Here is a 17,704-nt window from a genome sequence, read left to right as displayed (position 1 = left end):
AAGTAATAAATGTTATTTGCAGTTAACAATTTTCTTTTTTCTTTATTACAATATTTATGGCAAGACTAGGTATAACAGCGATAGGTCACTCACTCGCTTATCACGAAATCCCAAAAACAGCTGAATGTATTCAGGTGAAAATTCAGAAGTTTATAGTTAGTTTATAATTAGTAGACGCGTAATAGGAACGGATTTTTCAATAGGGCTACGTAAAAGGTGTCTAGGGCTGTCGACAGTTGTGTATATTATGTATATTATTTGATCCGGCAATAATCCTCCGCCAGGTCTTTTTATATCAAAGTGGGAACCTGAGCTGGTGGTTCGCCTGATGGTAAGCGATCACCACCGCCCGTGAATATTTAGTGCCTCTGCGAATGCGCTGCCCGCTGTTATTTACCTTTGGCTTTCTTTCGGGAGGAGTTTATAAATTTACGATTCACATGTATATTTTTTGTATAGAATAAAGCAGAAATGCATCTGATGGTAAAGAATCAGCGTCGCCCTTATACTAGAAATGTTATCAATATGTTGCCGGCCTCAAATTACGACTGACTTTCGTTAACTTCATGTAGAATTTGGTTGTTTTAGAAACACTAAATATGTAGGAAAATTAATTGAGAGTAAGCATGTGTTACATAACTGTATTTTTGTTTTCGCCTAGTTACCTCTGAACTTACGATTAGGTAAATCGATTTTTGCCCATTTAAATTTGGTCTATTTTTGATAATTTGAAGTTTTCTGTTATAAAGAATTATATAAACGCATAACTTATTCATACTGAACTTTGAAAAATCCGATGTACATAACACTGATCATACTGTACTGTATTTTATTATAACTAATAAGAAATAGTAGAACATGTATATATTAGCATGAGGAAGAAAAAGGTGGTATTTTTTATTTCGGTATAGCATTTTTTCCGGCAACTAGGAAAATGATGAACAGCTCAGTTTATCAAAATGAATTGTGATGTTGTTAGACCTAGTACTCTTATTTTTTTTTACAAGGTAATAAATAATTCATAAGTAATGTAGATGTAAAAACGTGTACATATTGTTGAATATAATTATATGATAACTGTAAAGCATTCAGATCACATACACACGTACATAACGGTTGATAAAAATTCAAAACCGATCCAGTAGTACCTGAGATAAGTGTGTACAAGCAGACTCTTCAGCTTCATATTATTAGTATAAGAGTATAGATTTATATAAAAAAACTTCCGTTTTTCCAAATGCTTAAAAACAACCGTAAATAACAAATTTGCGACCGCACCAATTATTCAAACATTACACACATAATGCAACACAGAACCTAACACCAAATTAAGAGAACCAACCCAAATAATAGCAATACATACGTTAACATTCAGTGATGTCTGCGAATTCATATTAACTGTAAACACACCGCTGTCCCTCGGCGATGCTTTATTCACGCAATCCAACGCACCCATCACAGATAACACAAAACACGCACAGATTAAAAAGTACAATAAAAAAATTAAAAAATCGCACTCGAGACCAGCTACATGAAATGTTGTAGTGTAACTGACATGTACAATGCGTGCCTGCGCGGGCGCAACTGGCGTGGAACTTATAAGACATCTAGATACGGCATGCTAAGTTGAAACGGGTTTGCGTGTATTTTGCGATATCTTAAGAGCAATGGTGGTTTTATCTGCACCATTTGCATTTATTATTTATTTTTGTATCGTATATACTGGTAAGGTTTCGGGTTTTTTAATATTTTCGTTTTATAAATAAAACGTGTGTAAAATAAAAATATTTTATGATTGTAAAATTCGTTACTTCTAGAATAATTTAAATTAAAAGCACAAGATTTTTTTATATATTTCCTGCATGTACAACAGGATATATATCTGCTTCAAAAGCTCAATAGTAATCAGGTTCTTGTGAAATGCCTAGTCCATAGCATACCCTTAATAACATTGATTAGGTTTGTAATTAGTATTTAATGGCAGTCATTATATGAAAGCAGATAATAAATACAATTAATTACTCGTTATTTTGGTAATAACATACAATTAGCCCAACTTGAATATACCTACGCGTAGTGTGACCCAAATCATTATAAAATTTACTAACTACAAAATCATTATTTGCACAATCTCATTAAATCTTTTATTATTTGAATAACCATTAGATAACAGACCTTTTTACCGCAAGTAACTAATATGAATAAAAATCGTATTTTTTCATAAGTAGCTAAATTTAATCATTCAAAAAAGACAGACGACTCTTTTATTATTCATACGTTACGTATATAAATATTCAGAATAAACAAATTAAAAACCTTTTCAAAAGCAAAGTTTTATTTATTAACGCGTTCATAAGAAAATAAAATCATTTACACTTATATTTATATCGCAAACTTTTACAAATTTTATAAAAACAACATTGTTTTACATTTTTTTTTTTGTGTAGGTATGTACCTACACGACAAATACACGCTTCAAAATTATATCTCTATGAATTCTATAGTAGTGTCGCTTCAATTATATTTATCTGTATGGATGAAAGCGCCTCATCCACTCACCTGACATTAATGTATGGATGAGTCACGGTAGGCATGTTACGTTGTCAGATAGTGGGTCACAGCTATAAGCCGGAAGTACCTATTATACTTACGTTCAACTTGAACTTGTAAGGTCCATGTATTCATTAATAAACGCTTTATTTTTTATATAAAAAATCGGGAAAAAGAGATAAGGAGGTGGTGAGTTGGGAGCGATCACCACCGATCGTAAGCCATTAGTTTACGCTATTACTATTCAATTGAAAGTAAGTCATGAGGAAGACGTAAGTATATATTTAGTGAGCTTAATCAAATTTGGGTTAATTTGTGATATATTTTTTTAGAGTTCATTATTTAATAGTATCTATATCTGATACCGAAACTGCGATACTGACCGCCTCGGTACAGTGGTTAACGCGTGAGCCTAGAACCGAGGGGTCCTGGGTTCAATTACCGGTGTAAAATAAATGTTACTCATTTCTTTGGACTTATAAGAATAACTTAATGAATTATTTAACATGATTCTCAATATAACCTACTATTAATAAGTAATACACGAGTTAATACACGAGCGTGATTTCGCATACATTAATATCATTAGGTATATTCTCATATTTAATTTTAAATTATCTCCTGTTACAAAGTTCGTTTATTTTTATAATATACTAGCTCTCCGCCCGCGGCTTTGCCCGTGTAGTCGCAGGATATATAGACCCGGGGTTTTTCTCGCATGTTCCTGCTCCCGTGATAACAAACTATCCGTAAATGTCCGTCTTCTGGTTTTAAACTACCTTTACACTTTTATATATATAAAGATTACCTAATGACACACAAAAAACGAGGTTTTTTATTGATACAGGAATTTTCAAAATCGTTTCAGTCGATCCAGAGGTTAGCCTCTACAACGTCACAAACTCACAAATTCACGAACATTACCAATTATACTATTCGTATAGAATATATTTCTTAGAATTCCAGAAAATTTCTCATGAAAATTATATGATATGATACTTATTATTTTTAAGTGAATTGTGATTACTCCATTAAAATCAAACATTTTCGTATTACTAAGGATGTTAAGTTACTATTCAAATTAAAAGACATTTAGCCAACTTTGAGTAGATGATAAAAATCTATGAGGAAAATTGAAAATATCCCACACGTTGAGTATTTTGGAAATTCTGTCCATTATTTGCATCGTCATGTCGTATTCATTACGTCGGATTGATATTTTAATGGCGCATTAGTTACATATGCTTTTAACACTCTCTTAAGGGCATAGCAAATGATATTTTTATTTTTATTTTATTTATTTATTTGGTCATCCAACATTTGTTTACAATGTTTTTTAAGCATAAATAATATAACAAATATTCTTGCGAAAAAGTAACAAATAATTACAGGTCAACACAGCATGCACAAATTAAACAAAGCTAAAATGATAGTAAAGGCCCGTATCCTTTTCCTCACCCTTCCCAGTCCATTTCTCTATTCCCGTAGTTAGTTATACCTTTCTTTATCCCTCTTAAAAATTGACAACGCATTATCAGCCTAGCTCTTCTCCTTATTGTTCTCCATTAGGTGAACCTCCAGCTCTTTTACCCGAAATTACATAAAAAAATAATTATTAGAAAAATATAATTCTATCATATCTTCATACACAAATTCTTCATATATTTTTTAGTATGTCATAGCGAGCAACTGAGCTGGTGGTTCGCCTGATGGTAAGCGATCACCACCGCCCAAGAACATTCACGGAGGTAGTGCCTTTAAGAATGCAATGGCCGGTTTTAATAGGTCAAGTCGCGGGTGGAACTTAGTCATAAATAAACTTAGACCTATTTGAAAATTATTTAGCAGTAGAGAATTATTTAAGGTTCATTTTAAAAAGTTTTAGTTCGAGTTTTATTTATAAGTAAGCGGTTATTTATTTGTCTGTGAAGTCATTGCAATGTCATAACTTAGTTTAGGTAATACCACAGGCAACATAATTCTGTACCACAGATAACATAACACTATGCTACGTAATACGTCATTTTAATGAAATGCACATTACAATTGAACTGATTTATAAGGAATTTTGACGGCTTTTACTTTGAAAACTACGCATAATTCGAGGTTTGTGTGCGTTTGATTTCTAGAAAATTTTATTTTTAATAGTATTATTGAGAAATCCTACTAGTAATATAAATGCGAAAGTTTGTAAGGATGTGTGTTTCATGCAAAAACTGCAAAACCGATTTCAATGAAATTTGGTACGTAGATAGCTGGACAACTGGAATACCATATAGGCTATTTCTATCCCTTTTATCCTTTTTATCCCGATATTAGTACGGGATAGGGACTTACGCGGGTGAAACCGCGGGGCGCAGCTAGTATTTAATAATGCTTAAATCACTCATCATCATCATCAGACACTCATTTTTTACTAAAAGTTTTTCTGTATTTGTGTTTGTATACATTAGTTATTCTAGGGAATAAAAGTTATTCTGAAAGTCTATACGAAGAACTAGACTCCTTTTTGGGGAATACATCAGGTATCCAAAATTAAAGTCTAGTCTACATATACTCATAACAAAACAATAACCAGACCATTTCTGTATCTTAATATTTTTAATGGAATAAAATAATTAATTTATATGTAATTAATTTATATTTTTACATTATTTATCCGAACCGCAAGGCTAGAAAATTATAATATATAAAACATTGTGCATACAAACAAACGTTTTAAACAGATAAGAATTAAATCATTTATATTAAAAACAAATAAAATAAATATCAGAATAAATCACCGTTTTAAGTCAGAACTTCAGATTTAAGGAAATAAAATCCTCGTTGTATTTTTGTGATATTGATTTATACCAAAATAGTTTTTGAGGAAAATGAATTGCGGTTGTATACACATACATACATACCGTCCTAATATATATTTAAATCAGAACAATTAATTTAACAACATAATACATTAATATTTTAAAATAACTATATAGTATAAAGCAAAGTCGCCCGCGTCTTTCCTCATCTTTAAATTACATAACGGATTTTGATGAGGTTTTTTTCATTAGATAGAGTGTATCAAGAGGTAGGTTTTATGTGTATAATAACATCTGTTCAACTAGACAACGAGTGCGAAGCCGCGGGCAAAAGCTAGTTCAGAAAAGCAGTATATTCCGTATTATGAAGAAGGTTATTTGGATAGACACTACAAATCTTATATCTTTTATCTAATATATAAAATTCTCGTGTCACAGTTTTCGTTGCCATACTCCTCCGAAACGGCTTGACCGATTTTGATGAAATTTTTTGTGCTTATCCGGTATCTATGAGAATCGGCCAACATCTATTTTTCATACCCCTAAATGACAAGAGTAAGGCAGAACAGCGTTTGCCGGGTGCAGCTAGTATATATATATATATATATATATATATATATATATATATATATATATATATATAATTGGAATCTCGGAATCGGCTCCAACGATTTTCATGAAATTTAGTATATAGGCTGTTTCGGGGGCGATAAATCGATCTAGCTAGGATTTTTTTTTAGAAAATGTCATATTCGTGTTTAATTCGTGTTTTTTTTCCCGACATCTATTGGTGAATAATAATACTATTTTGCTTCGTAGATAGCTGGACAACTGAAATAACACATAGGCACTTTTTATACCGATATTCCTACGGGATACGGACTTACGCGGTTTCAACCGCGGGTCACAGCTAGTACTACAATAATAAAGTTAACATCACATACATAAGTAGCGAGCAAAATCGGTCCAGTACTTCCTGAGATTAGTGCGTTCAAACAAACAAATTCTTCTTTTACACATAACTAGTATACACTACGGTATTTTTCTTTATTCGAATTAATTGAAAATGACTTCAGTTAATGAACGATAAGCAATGCATAAAACTTTGTCTTAACCACAAACGCCGCGACGCAGACAAATCATTACGTATAAACAAATTAGAACATAAGAAATCTGTGACTAAAATAGTAATTAACTTTATCAGACCCCAGCAACACTATTGAAATTCAATTTAACCGACACTGACTCATTTATATCTACTACCATATGACGCACTGGACAGTTATCCAATGTACTTTTGCTATTTGATTTAACAAGTGTTATTTGCTTATGATAACATCGTTTCTACACTAAATGAGTTAAGGTAAATTGACATTAAATTAACATATTTTAAGACGTTTGTGAAAGTAAACACTTTTTTATAGAACAAAGTGATATACTTGATGATATTGTTATATACTAGCTTATGCCCGCGGCTTCGCACGCGATAAATTTGGAACAGTTTAATAGATGATATACAAGATATATATTATAAACCTTTAAATTAACTCAGTCTATATATAAAAAAAATACCCTATCAAAATCCGTTGTGTACTTTTAAAGATCTAAGCATACATACATATTATAGACTCAGGAAGCGATTTTGCTTTGTACGACGTTGCTATTATATGCAGGTGAGATCTACCCTTCATTAAAGCGTCTCGACGGTATGCAGTGGCGTTAAGCCAGTAGTCCACTCTTTCAGAGGGATTCCAACATAACCCATTCTTGGAGGCATGCGTTCATTTTCCACAATAAGTTGCATTCTCTACTAAAAAACAGGTGGCTTCTACTGCTATAATTACTTTTAAGAGTAGTATTTTCTCATTTTTGACTTAACGCTAGTATTATACACTTGCTGCGCTGCTCGGTTTCACTCGCGTAAGTCCATATCCAGTAGGAATATCGGAATAAAAAGTTAAACGTTTAATTTTTAGTTTTATAGCATTGAAATGCTTTATAAATGAGAAATTTTGAAAGAATAGAAAAAATTTGATCACGAGGCAGGATTCGAACCTGCGTTTTTTGCCTAACCGTAGCAACGCCTAGCCTCTCGGCCACCCGTGAGTTAAACGTACCAAATTTCATTGCAACCGATTCAGTATTTTTTTTTTATGTCATAGCGGGCAACTGAGCTGGTGGTTCGCCTGATGGTAAGCGAACACCACCGCCCATAAACATTCGCAAAGGTAGTACGTCCGTGAATGCGCTGCCCGCTTTTATGGGGTAAGGGAAAAGGAAAGGATTAACGACTGGAAAGAACGAATGGACTGGGACGGGTGAGGAAAAGGAAACGGGCCTCCGGCTCCCCCACTCACCGTACGAAACACAGTGGCATGCCACTATTTCACGTCGGTTTTCTGTGGGGGTGTGGTACTTCCCCAGTGCGAGCTGGCCCAATTCGTGCCGAAGCGTGCTCGACTCCCACAATAAAAGTAGTACACACACAGTCCCACAGTAGTTTTTGCGTGAAAGAGCAACAAACACGCACACATCCTTACAAACTCTCGCATTTATAATATTAGTAGGATTTAGGAATTACATACATTTTGAAGTATTTTAAACGCGATTTAGTAGAAAGTTCGAAACGTCGGGTTAAATAAATCGCGTTTAAAAATCCCTTAAAGTGCTTTCTAAATACTCTTCAGAGTTTTGATACATCTATAGAGACGATCTATAGATAAAATACTTTCATTTTATTACGAAATTGCTTATATCCAACCTTTTTATATAGATAATAATTTTCAAATAAACATGACAACGTCTTTGCATAATTTATTTTTTCAATAAAATCAAAATACGTTTTTTATTACACTAACTATCATTGCATCACAATGAATTTACGAGAAATCAAATCATATGAAGAGGAAGCTATAGATACCGTTGTATCTGTTATCAACAGGGCCAAGGAGTCTCTGGGAGTGCGGCAGACTTTGAAGCAATTGGCGAGTAAGTTAGGCATTACGTAAGAGGTAGATAATTTGTTGATAGTACCAGCTTCGCCTACGTAAAAAGTAGCATGCCCACGTCGTTCTCTTTCCCTCTATTCTTACGAAAATCATAGTCTCAGATCCGGCCGCGTGATGTATACGTTCATATGTTTGATAAAAAAAAAATATTCTTTATCGATATTTATAACTAAACCAATGCAGTTCCGCAAAGGTGCCCATCTAAATTTGGCTGCAAGTAATTAAAATTAAAATGTTATTAACTAATTATTCATTTTTAAAATATTACGTTCACTTTTAATAAAATCTGACGTGAATTAAATAAAAACAAATATACTGTCGCGTTTATAAGTAAGGATACTTCAAATAACCTATCATTAATAAACAGAAGAATGATTAGATATTATTAAATTAAAACCTACGTGAAAGGTTTGCTTTGCTTACAAATATTTATAAAATTACTCAAGATACATTCTAGAATTTTCGTCACACTAATATTATAAATGTGAAAGTTTGTTTGTTCGTTTTGGCCTATTTCCTTTTCCTCACCCGTCCCAGTCCATTCCTTCTCTCCTGTCATGAATCCGTTCCTTTTCCCTTACACACTAAAAGCGGGCAGCGCATTCGCAGAGGCACTAGCTTTGCGAATGTTCATGGGCGGTGGTGATCGCTTACCATCAGGCGAACCACCAGCTCAGTTGCCCGCTATGACATAAAAAAAAAAAAGTTTGTTTGTTCGTGAATCACGCTGAAACTCCTGAACGAGTTTCGATGAAATTTGATATACAGACAGCGTATGAGCAGACTTGGGTGGTAGGATACTTTTTATCCCGAATAAATGCTCCCGTAGGATAAAACAGGAACATGATATATGGGCGGAGCCGAGACGAGCGTCTAGAAATAGAAATATATAGGATTCGTAATATCTCATGCGATATTTTATGTCTCAATTTCAGAAACACGCGATCTACTCTCACCGCCAGCCAAAGTAGCGCTGACCACTCTAAAGTGTCCCCTCGTCACCAATGGCGAGGAACTGATAAGAAATGCGATTGACAAGGATTGGAAGCTCACTGAGACCTTATTGTATAAGCTGGTGTACCAAGGAATGTCTAGAGACGAATGCTCTCAATATTATTATTTTGAGGTGAACTTTCATTGGGTCTATGTTAATGTTATATGTCTTATTGTTTCACTACAGCGTGGAATTGATATTGATATAACTTAACATGTAATTAAAGATCCGAGAGTAATTATAATGGTTTTTTTAATGCTTCTGTTAGTAAAGAAGGTAGGACGAAGTTTGTGAAAGTATTTCACGAATACTAAACTCAATTTATTCCAATTTTTGTTGCGAGGAATTTGAAAAATAATTGTCTATACTTAATATTATAAAAGCTGAAAAGTTTGTGTGTTCGTTTCTTTGAACGCACTAATCTCAGGAACAACTGTTCAGATTTTCAAAATTCTTTCAGTAATAGATTGTCCATTTATTGAAGAACGCTATAAGCTATTTATGTACCAAGGCCGAAGCCTGGGTGGACCGCTAGTTAAGAATAAGATTCAAAAAGAACTAATTTGGAGGTCAGGTGTTTATAATCCTCCATCTACATTGACAGGCAATCTTCAGCCAACCCACAGTGCAATATCCGATCCCACAAGCAACAGCCTCCGTGTTTTTCAGAATCGAAGATAAACTGATTGAACCACCTGAGAGTAAAGGTGTTCCCATGGTAAGTAAGATAGCAATAATACTTTATATTTTACAAGCTGTTCGCCCTGCCTTCGCCAGTGGTATATATAGGAACTATTTCACTCAGTTTAGTTGCAGCTTTCTATGGTATTAGCGTAGATATACGACACTTAAAATGTTCTATTACTCTTCAAACGACTCGTTGGGTTTTCAACCGATTGACGTTATGCTTTTTGTGTTAGATAGGAGTACGTGTAGATTAGTCCCATTTTAGAATTTGAGAATTTTCTAGAAAGTATCTTTTTCGTAAAGTTTAGTAACTTTGTTCAGAATTAATGGGTTTTTGCACACTAAAAACTGTTTCATATTTTTCGTTTTTTTTTTTTTAGAGATTCCATTCCATTTATAGACAGAATCACATCCAGTGAGATTTATGGGAGATTAAGGAATCACCACAAATCATATCATTTAACAAACGATGATGTTGATGAAACCGATGAACGTACTTTCACAGATGGTGTTCAGGGTGGAGGGGCACCACCGTAGCCATGACGTGCGCTATGTGCGACTCTGTGTGGACTGGATCCTGGGAGTCATCAAAATGAAGATCAAACTGTTTGAAAGAATTGAAAATATTGTACTCTTTTAATTTTGTTTTTTTTTCGCACGGATAAACGGTTTTGTAATGAATTTAATGTTTTAATATGCCTTATTGTATATTATATGTTTAATATCCATTCTGATTTTATTAAACGGAATTAGAATCATGACTAATACCATAGTCTGTTTATCTATACATCAACATAGACGTTTAGACAGGTGCTAGCTGCGCCCTGTGGTTTCACCCGCTTAAGTCTATATCCCGTAGGAATATCGGGATAAAAAGTTGTCCAGTTATCTATGTTCCAAATTTTATTGCAATCGATTCACTAGTTTTGCGTGAAAAAGTAACAAACATAGACATACACATACAAACTTTCGCATTTATAATATTGGTTTAAACAGGTATATCGAGCGGGAGCTAAGAGCCCGAGCTACATACATCATATCATATGTCATCTTGTTAGCACCTAGGTACAATATTTAGGGGCTGCCGCACGCTTGTTACAAGGCGCTTTCAAATTTCATTATTACTATATTATTAACTAATATTGTGGCAACCGCGACACTACTTTTACTACGATATCAAATCTGTTGTACTACTGTATGATGTCTCTTTACTCTGTAGTAGTACTAAGAGTCAAGTAATAAGTGCCAAATATTATAGTCAATGATATTGTATGTGCGAAAGTGTGTTTGGTTGTTTGTTTTTATTTCACGTCGCAACGGAGAGATTATACGATATTATTGTGCCTGAAGATAGGTGGCAAGGGACTTAATTGCTACTTTAACAGCGGTGAAATCTTAAACAAACTAAGGAGTTTCAACAATAAACGTACAAATCAAAAAGGAGTTTTGATGACACATTGGATACCTAGGCATTCACTTGGAATTCATTTCAAGGAACACGGAGCCAATTATTAAATTTTTTGCCTTAGCCTGACACGCTCCTTTATTTACGATCGATTAAAAATAAATTCTTAGAAACCATTCTTATTTAAATTAGACTAAATCCTTGAAAATGGTTCATGAATATTTATGACTTCTGCTTAATTTACGCGTCTGGTGATCGCTTTTACAACCCATAATAATTTACTTTTGAAATTTATGTCCCGGCAGCAAAGCCTCCATTGCAGCGAGAATTTACTACCTTGTCAATATATATCAATAATAATATATATCACAGAAAATCAACATTTATCTTGGTATCTGTCTATAACTTATGGAGGTTCACATAATAAACAAATGAATATAATGTCTCCTTTTTAGAGAAATGCGGAATCCACTTTACGCACGTGACTTCGCTCACGTGCAGTTTAGGTGCTCGACATTTTATGATGAAATAATTCTTTCTGCATTTCAGCCCTTTTCTATATTTTCTATCTCAAAAAAAGCCATCTTGTCTGTTATCTTTGGAAAATTTAAAGCTTTTTAAATCCATATATAACCATACTCTAGGTATGCCTGAAATTTACTTTACTACTTGTTCGCTCCGCTTTGCCCCTCATACATATATAGCCCACTAGCTGCGCCCCGTGGTTTCACCTGCATAAGTCCGTATCCCGTAGGAATATCGGGATAAAAAGTTGCCTATATGTTATTCCAGTTGCCCAGCTGTCTACGCACCAAATTTCATTGCAATCGGTTCAGTAGTTTTTGCGTGAAATAGCAACGAACACACACATCCTTACAAACATTCGCATTTATAATATTAGCAGGATGTCACTCTGTGAAGTTTCAGAATACTAATTGTGGAAGAGTTATTGACATCGGTCCTGTAGTTTTTGTGTGAAAACATTACAACCATACTTACATATAAATCCTGATTCTTTATAATATAAATGTGGATTAAATTTGGGTTCAGTAATCAAATAAGTGTTAATTCCCATAAATAGGTATTACGGTTTTGCGAAACACACGACGCGAGTAGTTAAGATCTCGATTCCAATATATTAGCATTTCAAATGCGTTCAGTGAAAGTGGATCTATTGAATAACGTAAGGACGTTGGCTTTATTATTATTGGTTTTATTGGTGTTATCACGCAACTGAGAGCTAGCTGCTCACACCGGCTCTGCCCGTGGTATATATAAGTATATAGCCTATGTCAGTGAAGTTTCAGTTTTCTGATGGTGAAAGAATTTTTGGTCTGTTTATTAATATTAGCTATCATTTAATTTTGTTCATTTACTATCTTTGCCGCACGTGTCATTCGGCGAGGAACCTGTCAAAGCAAGTGTTACTGTGGATTATAGTACTAATAATTTAAATGCGAAAGTTTGTGAGGATGGATGTATGTGTATATGTATTTTTATTACTCTTTCACGCAAATACTGCTTAACTGATTGCAATGAAATTTACGTAGATAGCTGGAAAACTGGAATAAAACAGACAATTTAATCCCGATATTCCTAAGGGATACTAACGCGAGTGCAACCGCAGGGCGCATCTTGTATTCTGATATATAAAAGCCACATCACGTATCATCAAGTGTTTTTGCGTGAAAGAGTAAAAGACAGGTAGCTAATCCACATTATATTCTTACAGAGTTTCTAATACCTGAAATTTTTTTAAAGAATATAAAAAAAATTATCACGAGGTGGGATTCGAACCCGCGTCTTTTTGCCAAACCGTAGCAACGCACGGCCTCTCGGCCACTCGTCATCTCGCCTCTGCGATCGAACTTCTACTTTCGGTTTCATGTTTCTGAGGGACACCCCACGCCATTTACTGAGATGTATATTCGATTCGTAATACCTATTAAGTAGGATGGCACTGAAATTTATTAGGTACAAACTTAGAACTGAATCAAGCAGGCTAAAGTATCATGTAAAAAGTACCTAGTAATACTTTTTTTTATGTAGCGGGCATATCAGCTGGTGATTCGCCTGACGGTAAGCGATCACCACCCATGAACTGCAGCAATTTCAGACCTTACGCATCTACAAATGAATTGCCGACTTTAAATTTGAAAGGGATTAAGAAAGAATTGACGAGAGGAATAAAGGCAAGCACTTGGAAAGGTAAGGGAAAGGATATGGGCCTACGGCTCCCCCACTCATCAAACGAAACATAGCAGTATGCTACCTGCCTACTAACCTACCAGCTCCATTGCCGACGATGACATAAAAAAAGTTTTTACCCATGAAATCCCACGGGAAGTACGAAGAAAACCCAGGATCACTCAACGTTCACTAACTACACAGGCGAAGCGCTATTAACAAAATACAGCATTAAAACAAGGTCCGTTTATCCTAACACTGATGAAAAATATATTTTTAGCGCATTGAGGTCGCGATACCCGCATATCCGATAAATTGAACAAGTGTCGTTGTTTTTGAGCCCAGTAACAAGCCCGTATGTTCAAATTATAATGAGATGCGAGATGCAATTAACATCATCCAGTTTCGAGGATAGCTTTTAGATTTTTAAGAGAAATAAAATTTGACGGTACATAACTAGTCTTATTGAATAAAGAGTGAATAGTATCCTATCGTACAAGTCTTAAACTAACATTATAAATTCGAAATTTTTTAAGGATGGATGAATGTGCATGTGTATGTTTGTTACTCTTTCACGCAAAAACTACACAACCGATTGCAATGAAATTTGGTACGTAGATAGCTGGACAACTGGAATAACACATAGGCAACTTTTTATCCCGATGTTCCTACGGGATACAGACTTACGCGGGTGAAACCGCGGGACGAAGCTAGTTACCTATATTGCAACATAAATGTTGCGTTATATCATTGAGAATGTTTGCTTTTGGAAATATATTATGATTGAAAGTAAACATTTATGTCTGCAATTTCTTTGTTACGTGTATATACGGAACAATGTCTTTTTGCGCAATTTCATTCAACAGTGAATAATTATATTATTTTATATTATAAAACAAAGTCGCTATCCGCCATCTGTGTGTCTGTATGCTTAGATCTTTAAAATTACGCAACAGATTTTGATAGGGTTTTTTAATAGAGTTATTCAACAGGAAGGTTTACATACGTAAACGTAAAAACCGGAGTGGGTTGCTAGTTTTATATATTTAGCAAAAATAGCACTTATTGCTTAGACATAAAGACGTATATTATAATAATAGGAAAATTCCTCCAAAATTTCTCGTCAGTCAAATCACATTCTCATATAATATTCTTGCAATGAATGAATACCCCACACGGGGACATGGGGCTCTGTTCGTGTTTCACATATTATGTCAATCAACAATTATAATTTGATCTCAGCTAACTATGCACGGTCATATAACTACAGGTCTACAATGCTTGGTTGGAGTTATTTTACGTAAAACCAGAATGTAGTATGTTACTGCTTGGCTACGTTCTTATGTCTAATGGAATAAGGTTTGTTTTGCTATATAAAAACGCTTATGATACGCACTTGACCTCGTACTTGGTTCCTTGGACATATTTCTTCGCAATGTTTAACTTTTTATCTCCGGCTTAGTGCATTCACTGCAATAGTCAATACATAATTATTTTTATCGCAATCCACTTATTAATGAGATTTATAAATAATATGAAATGGTTTTGCAATGTTTTTGAATTGAATATAATTGAAATAAGGTTCATCGTTAAATGTTAGGAAATATTTCAAATATAATTTAATAAAATTTGCGACTATTTATAGGTGTTTAGTATATTGCGATACATTTTGATAGTACTAAGATGTTTGTTTGTTTGGTTTTGAACGCGCTAATCTCAGGAACTACTCAGATTTTAAAATGCTTTCAGTGTTAGATAGTCCATTTATTCAGGAAGGTTTTAGGCTTATAACATCAGGTACTCCGTCTGTAAAACCGCGAGGCCAGCTAGTATTATGTACTTCCCAACCACAGAATAAACCTACTCTAGTAATCAATATTCTAGCAAATGGATCTTTATTTTATATTTGTGTGTTGTATGTAATACTTATCAGTTATCTTAGAAGTAGAAACGATTACATGCGTAGACGCAGATAGTTCTTCACGGCATATCACAAAGCTCTACCTGGCGTGATTCATCTCGTCTTGACCCAAACCTGTCATTCGAGCGCAGTTTGTTTGCGCGGGCGCACGTTCACGCTAATTGTTTAGTGTTTATGGATAGTGTTTACGGATAGTGTTTAGTGGATAGTGTAAAGTGATGGTGCGTAAAGTGACGTGTTTCAGCATGCGTCGGGCGAAAGTGGTGCCAGCGCCATCTAGCGATGGTGTGTATACTATTGATCTGTCATCCACCTCGACTCTGGATGTGGCGGTAAGGACACGTGTTAATGTCAAATTTTGTTAATATTATTGTTTTTACGCCAATGTTTTATATGTATTAATGTTATTATTATGTGTTTGTGTGAGTTACAATAAATGGTTCTTTCTTTTTTTCTATTCAGAAATAATGGTCTACACTGGCTGGATGTAGATCGAAACGTCAGCATGTATGTTGATAGAATGTGTTTAAAAAAGTTGATACCTATTAAACCAGTCCATTTAATTGTTAATGGAATATCAGTATTTTACAATTGTATCATTGATAGAAATGTTGTTTTTCTAGAATGTGAACATTGTAGCTTATAAGTTAACCTTGTTGGCGACATTAAGTACCGTGGTATTTTTATTAGGGTCCAATAAACTCTTCGTTCTGAGAACTGGAATGTTTCAGAAAGTAGCGAGTTCGATACAGAGAAAGGTTTAATTGCCCACCATTTAAATGGTTTTTAATTGCAAGTCGAATCGTATAATGTACCTTAAGTTAAGAACATAATGTAGTGAACTTGGTACTCCAGAAAATAAAATTAATTTTAGTATTTAAGTATCAATCCGATCTTCCTATCCTACTAATATTATAAATGCGAAAGTTTGTAAGGATGTGTGTGTGTTTGTCGCTCTTTCACGCAAAATTACTGAACCGATTGCAATTAAATTTGGTAAGTAGACAGCTGGATAAATGGAATAACATATAGGCAACTTTTTATCCCGATATTCCTACGGGATACGGATTTACGCGGGCGAAACCGCGGGGCGTAGCTAGTACTAAATAGCTTCAAGTCGACAAGACTTCTTCGTCAAATTCTTTACGATTTATAAGTGTGTTTAAATGAACCAATATGGCTTCTCAAAATGTTCTAGATGTGATTAAGATAGAGATGATTTTAATCTGTATATATTGTATAATAAGGATTAAAATTATCTGTACATTAATTTGTTACGACATTCTTACTATCATATTCTTACAAAGAAAATAACAGTATAACTTTAGAAATGTCTGCAGATGTACTAATGTCTATTCATAAGAATACTACTAGAAGTAAACAAGTAGTAAGGCAGTTTTATTATGTATTCTTTGCTATATTATGTTTGTAGTTCAGCGTGTGTATAGTTCATGAAAATAAATATTTACAAATGAACGAATGGTGCACACATTGAAACAATGACGTGTGATAACAGTATGCCAATATGCTGCAATGTATGTTGATTGTTGCACACGTAGATATAGCAGTTTCTGCAATGTTTTATAAACAGATGTTGACAAGGAAGTGGACAAAGGTGCATGAATTGTAAGCATATGAACGGAGTTTGACGATTACGCGCGACCATGTTTTTGTAGTATTTTTAAGGATCACTTCTTTTTTGTAAATTACTTGCGTGGTTGCTCGTTTAACTGCAAATAGTAATTTGTATTTTTAATATTTTATTTATATTTATTTCAGAAAGGATTACAATAGTAATACAGACCCTGACCTTTGAACTAGTGCTGAACTATGTCTCGAAGGCCAGTTTCTTCCCAATCTCTTATCTAAATAAGAGTTTCCAACAGTATAGAGTTAAGACTAAATTAGAAATAAATTATTTGTAATATGAGTGCTTTGTAGAAATTGGGACTTTATCAATATACTGGCATTAGACAGAATAGTAGTGTTTTGTCGCCTATATTAAAATAGCTATAGCTAGCTAATAATAAATAAAATAGCTGCGCCCCGCGGTTTCACCCGCGTAAATCCGTATCCCGTAGAAATATCGGTATAAAAAGTTGCCTATATGTAATTCCAGTTGTCCAGCTGTCTACGTACAAAATTTAA

At 34.2% G+C, this 17,704-nt stretch overlaps 3 protein-coding genes across 3 annotated transcripts in view; 2 read left to right on the top strand and 1 right to left on the bottom strand.

Annotated features, from left to right (window-relative positions):
* The window catches only part of LOC119831985 (phospholipid phosphatase 2-like), a 22,705-nt gene extending 21,127 nt beyond the window's left edge, over positions 1–1,578 (bottom strand). Inside the window, exon 1 of the mRNA XM_038355563.1 lies at positions 1,364–1,578. Coding sequence (XP_038211491.1) covers positions 1,364–1,456 — 93 coding nt within the window. The 5' untranslated portion in view covers positions 1,457–1,578. The remainder of the gene's footprint in view (positions 1–1,363) is intronic.
* A 6,649-nt stretch (positions 1,579–8,227) lies between these two features.
* LOC119832047 lies at positions 8,228–10,683 on the top strand. Its single transcript, XM_038355637.1, has 4 exons — positions 8,228–8,342; positions 9,298–9,488; positions 9,961–10,074; positions 10,549–10,683. Exons 1-4 carry the CDS (start codon positions 8,228–8,230, stop codon positions 10,681–10,683), a joined length of 555 nt encoding a protein of 184 aa, XP_038211565.1.
* Positions 10,684–15,681: 4,998 nt separating this feature from the next.
* The window catches only part of LOC119831910 (phospholipid phosphatase 2-like), a 73,607-nt gene continuing 71,584 nt past the window's right edge, over positions 15,682–17,704 (top strand). The window contains exon 1 of the mRNA XM_038355480.1: positions 15,682–15,888. Coding sequence (XP_038211408.1) covers positions 15,775–15,888 — 114 coding nt within the window. The 5' untranslated portion in view covers positions 15,682–15,774. The remainder of the gene's footprint in view (positions 15,889–17,704) is intronic.

The sequence above is a fragment of the Zerene cesonia genome, chromosome 14, assembly GCF_012273895.1.
Source record: "Zerene cesonia ecotype Mississippi chromosome 14, Zerene_cesonia_1.1, whole genome shotgun sequence".
NCBI lineage: Eukaryota > Metazoa > Arthropoda > Insecta > Lepidoptera > Pieridae > Zerene > Zerene cesonia.
Note: the sequence above shows the minus strand (reverse complement) of the source record. Positions and strands in the feature narration are given on the sequence as shown.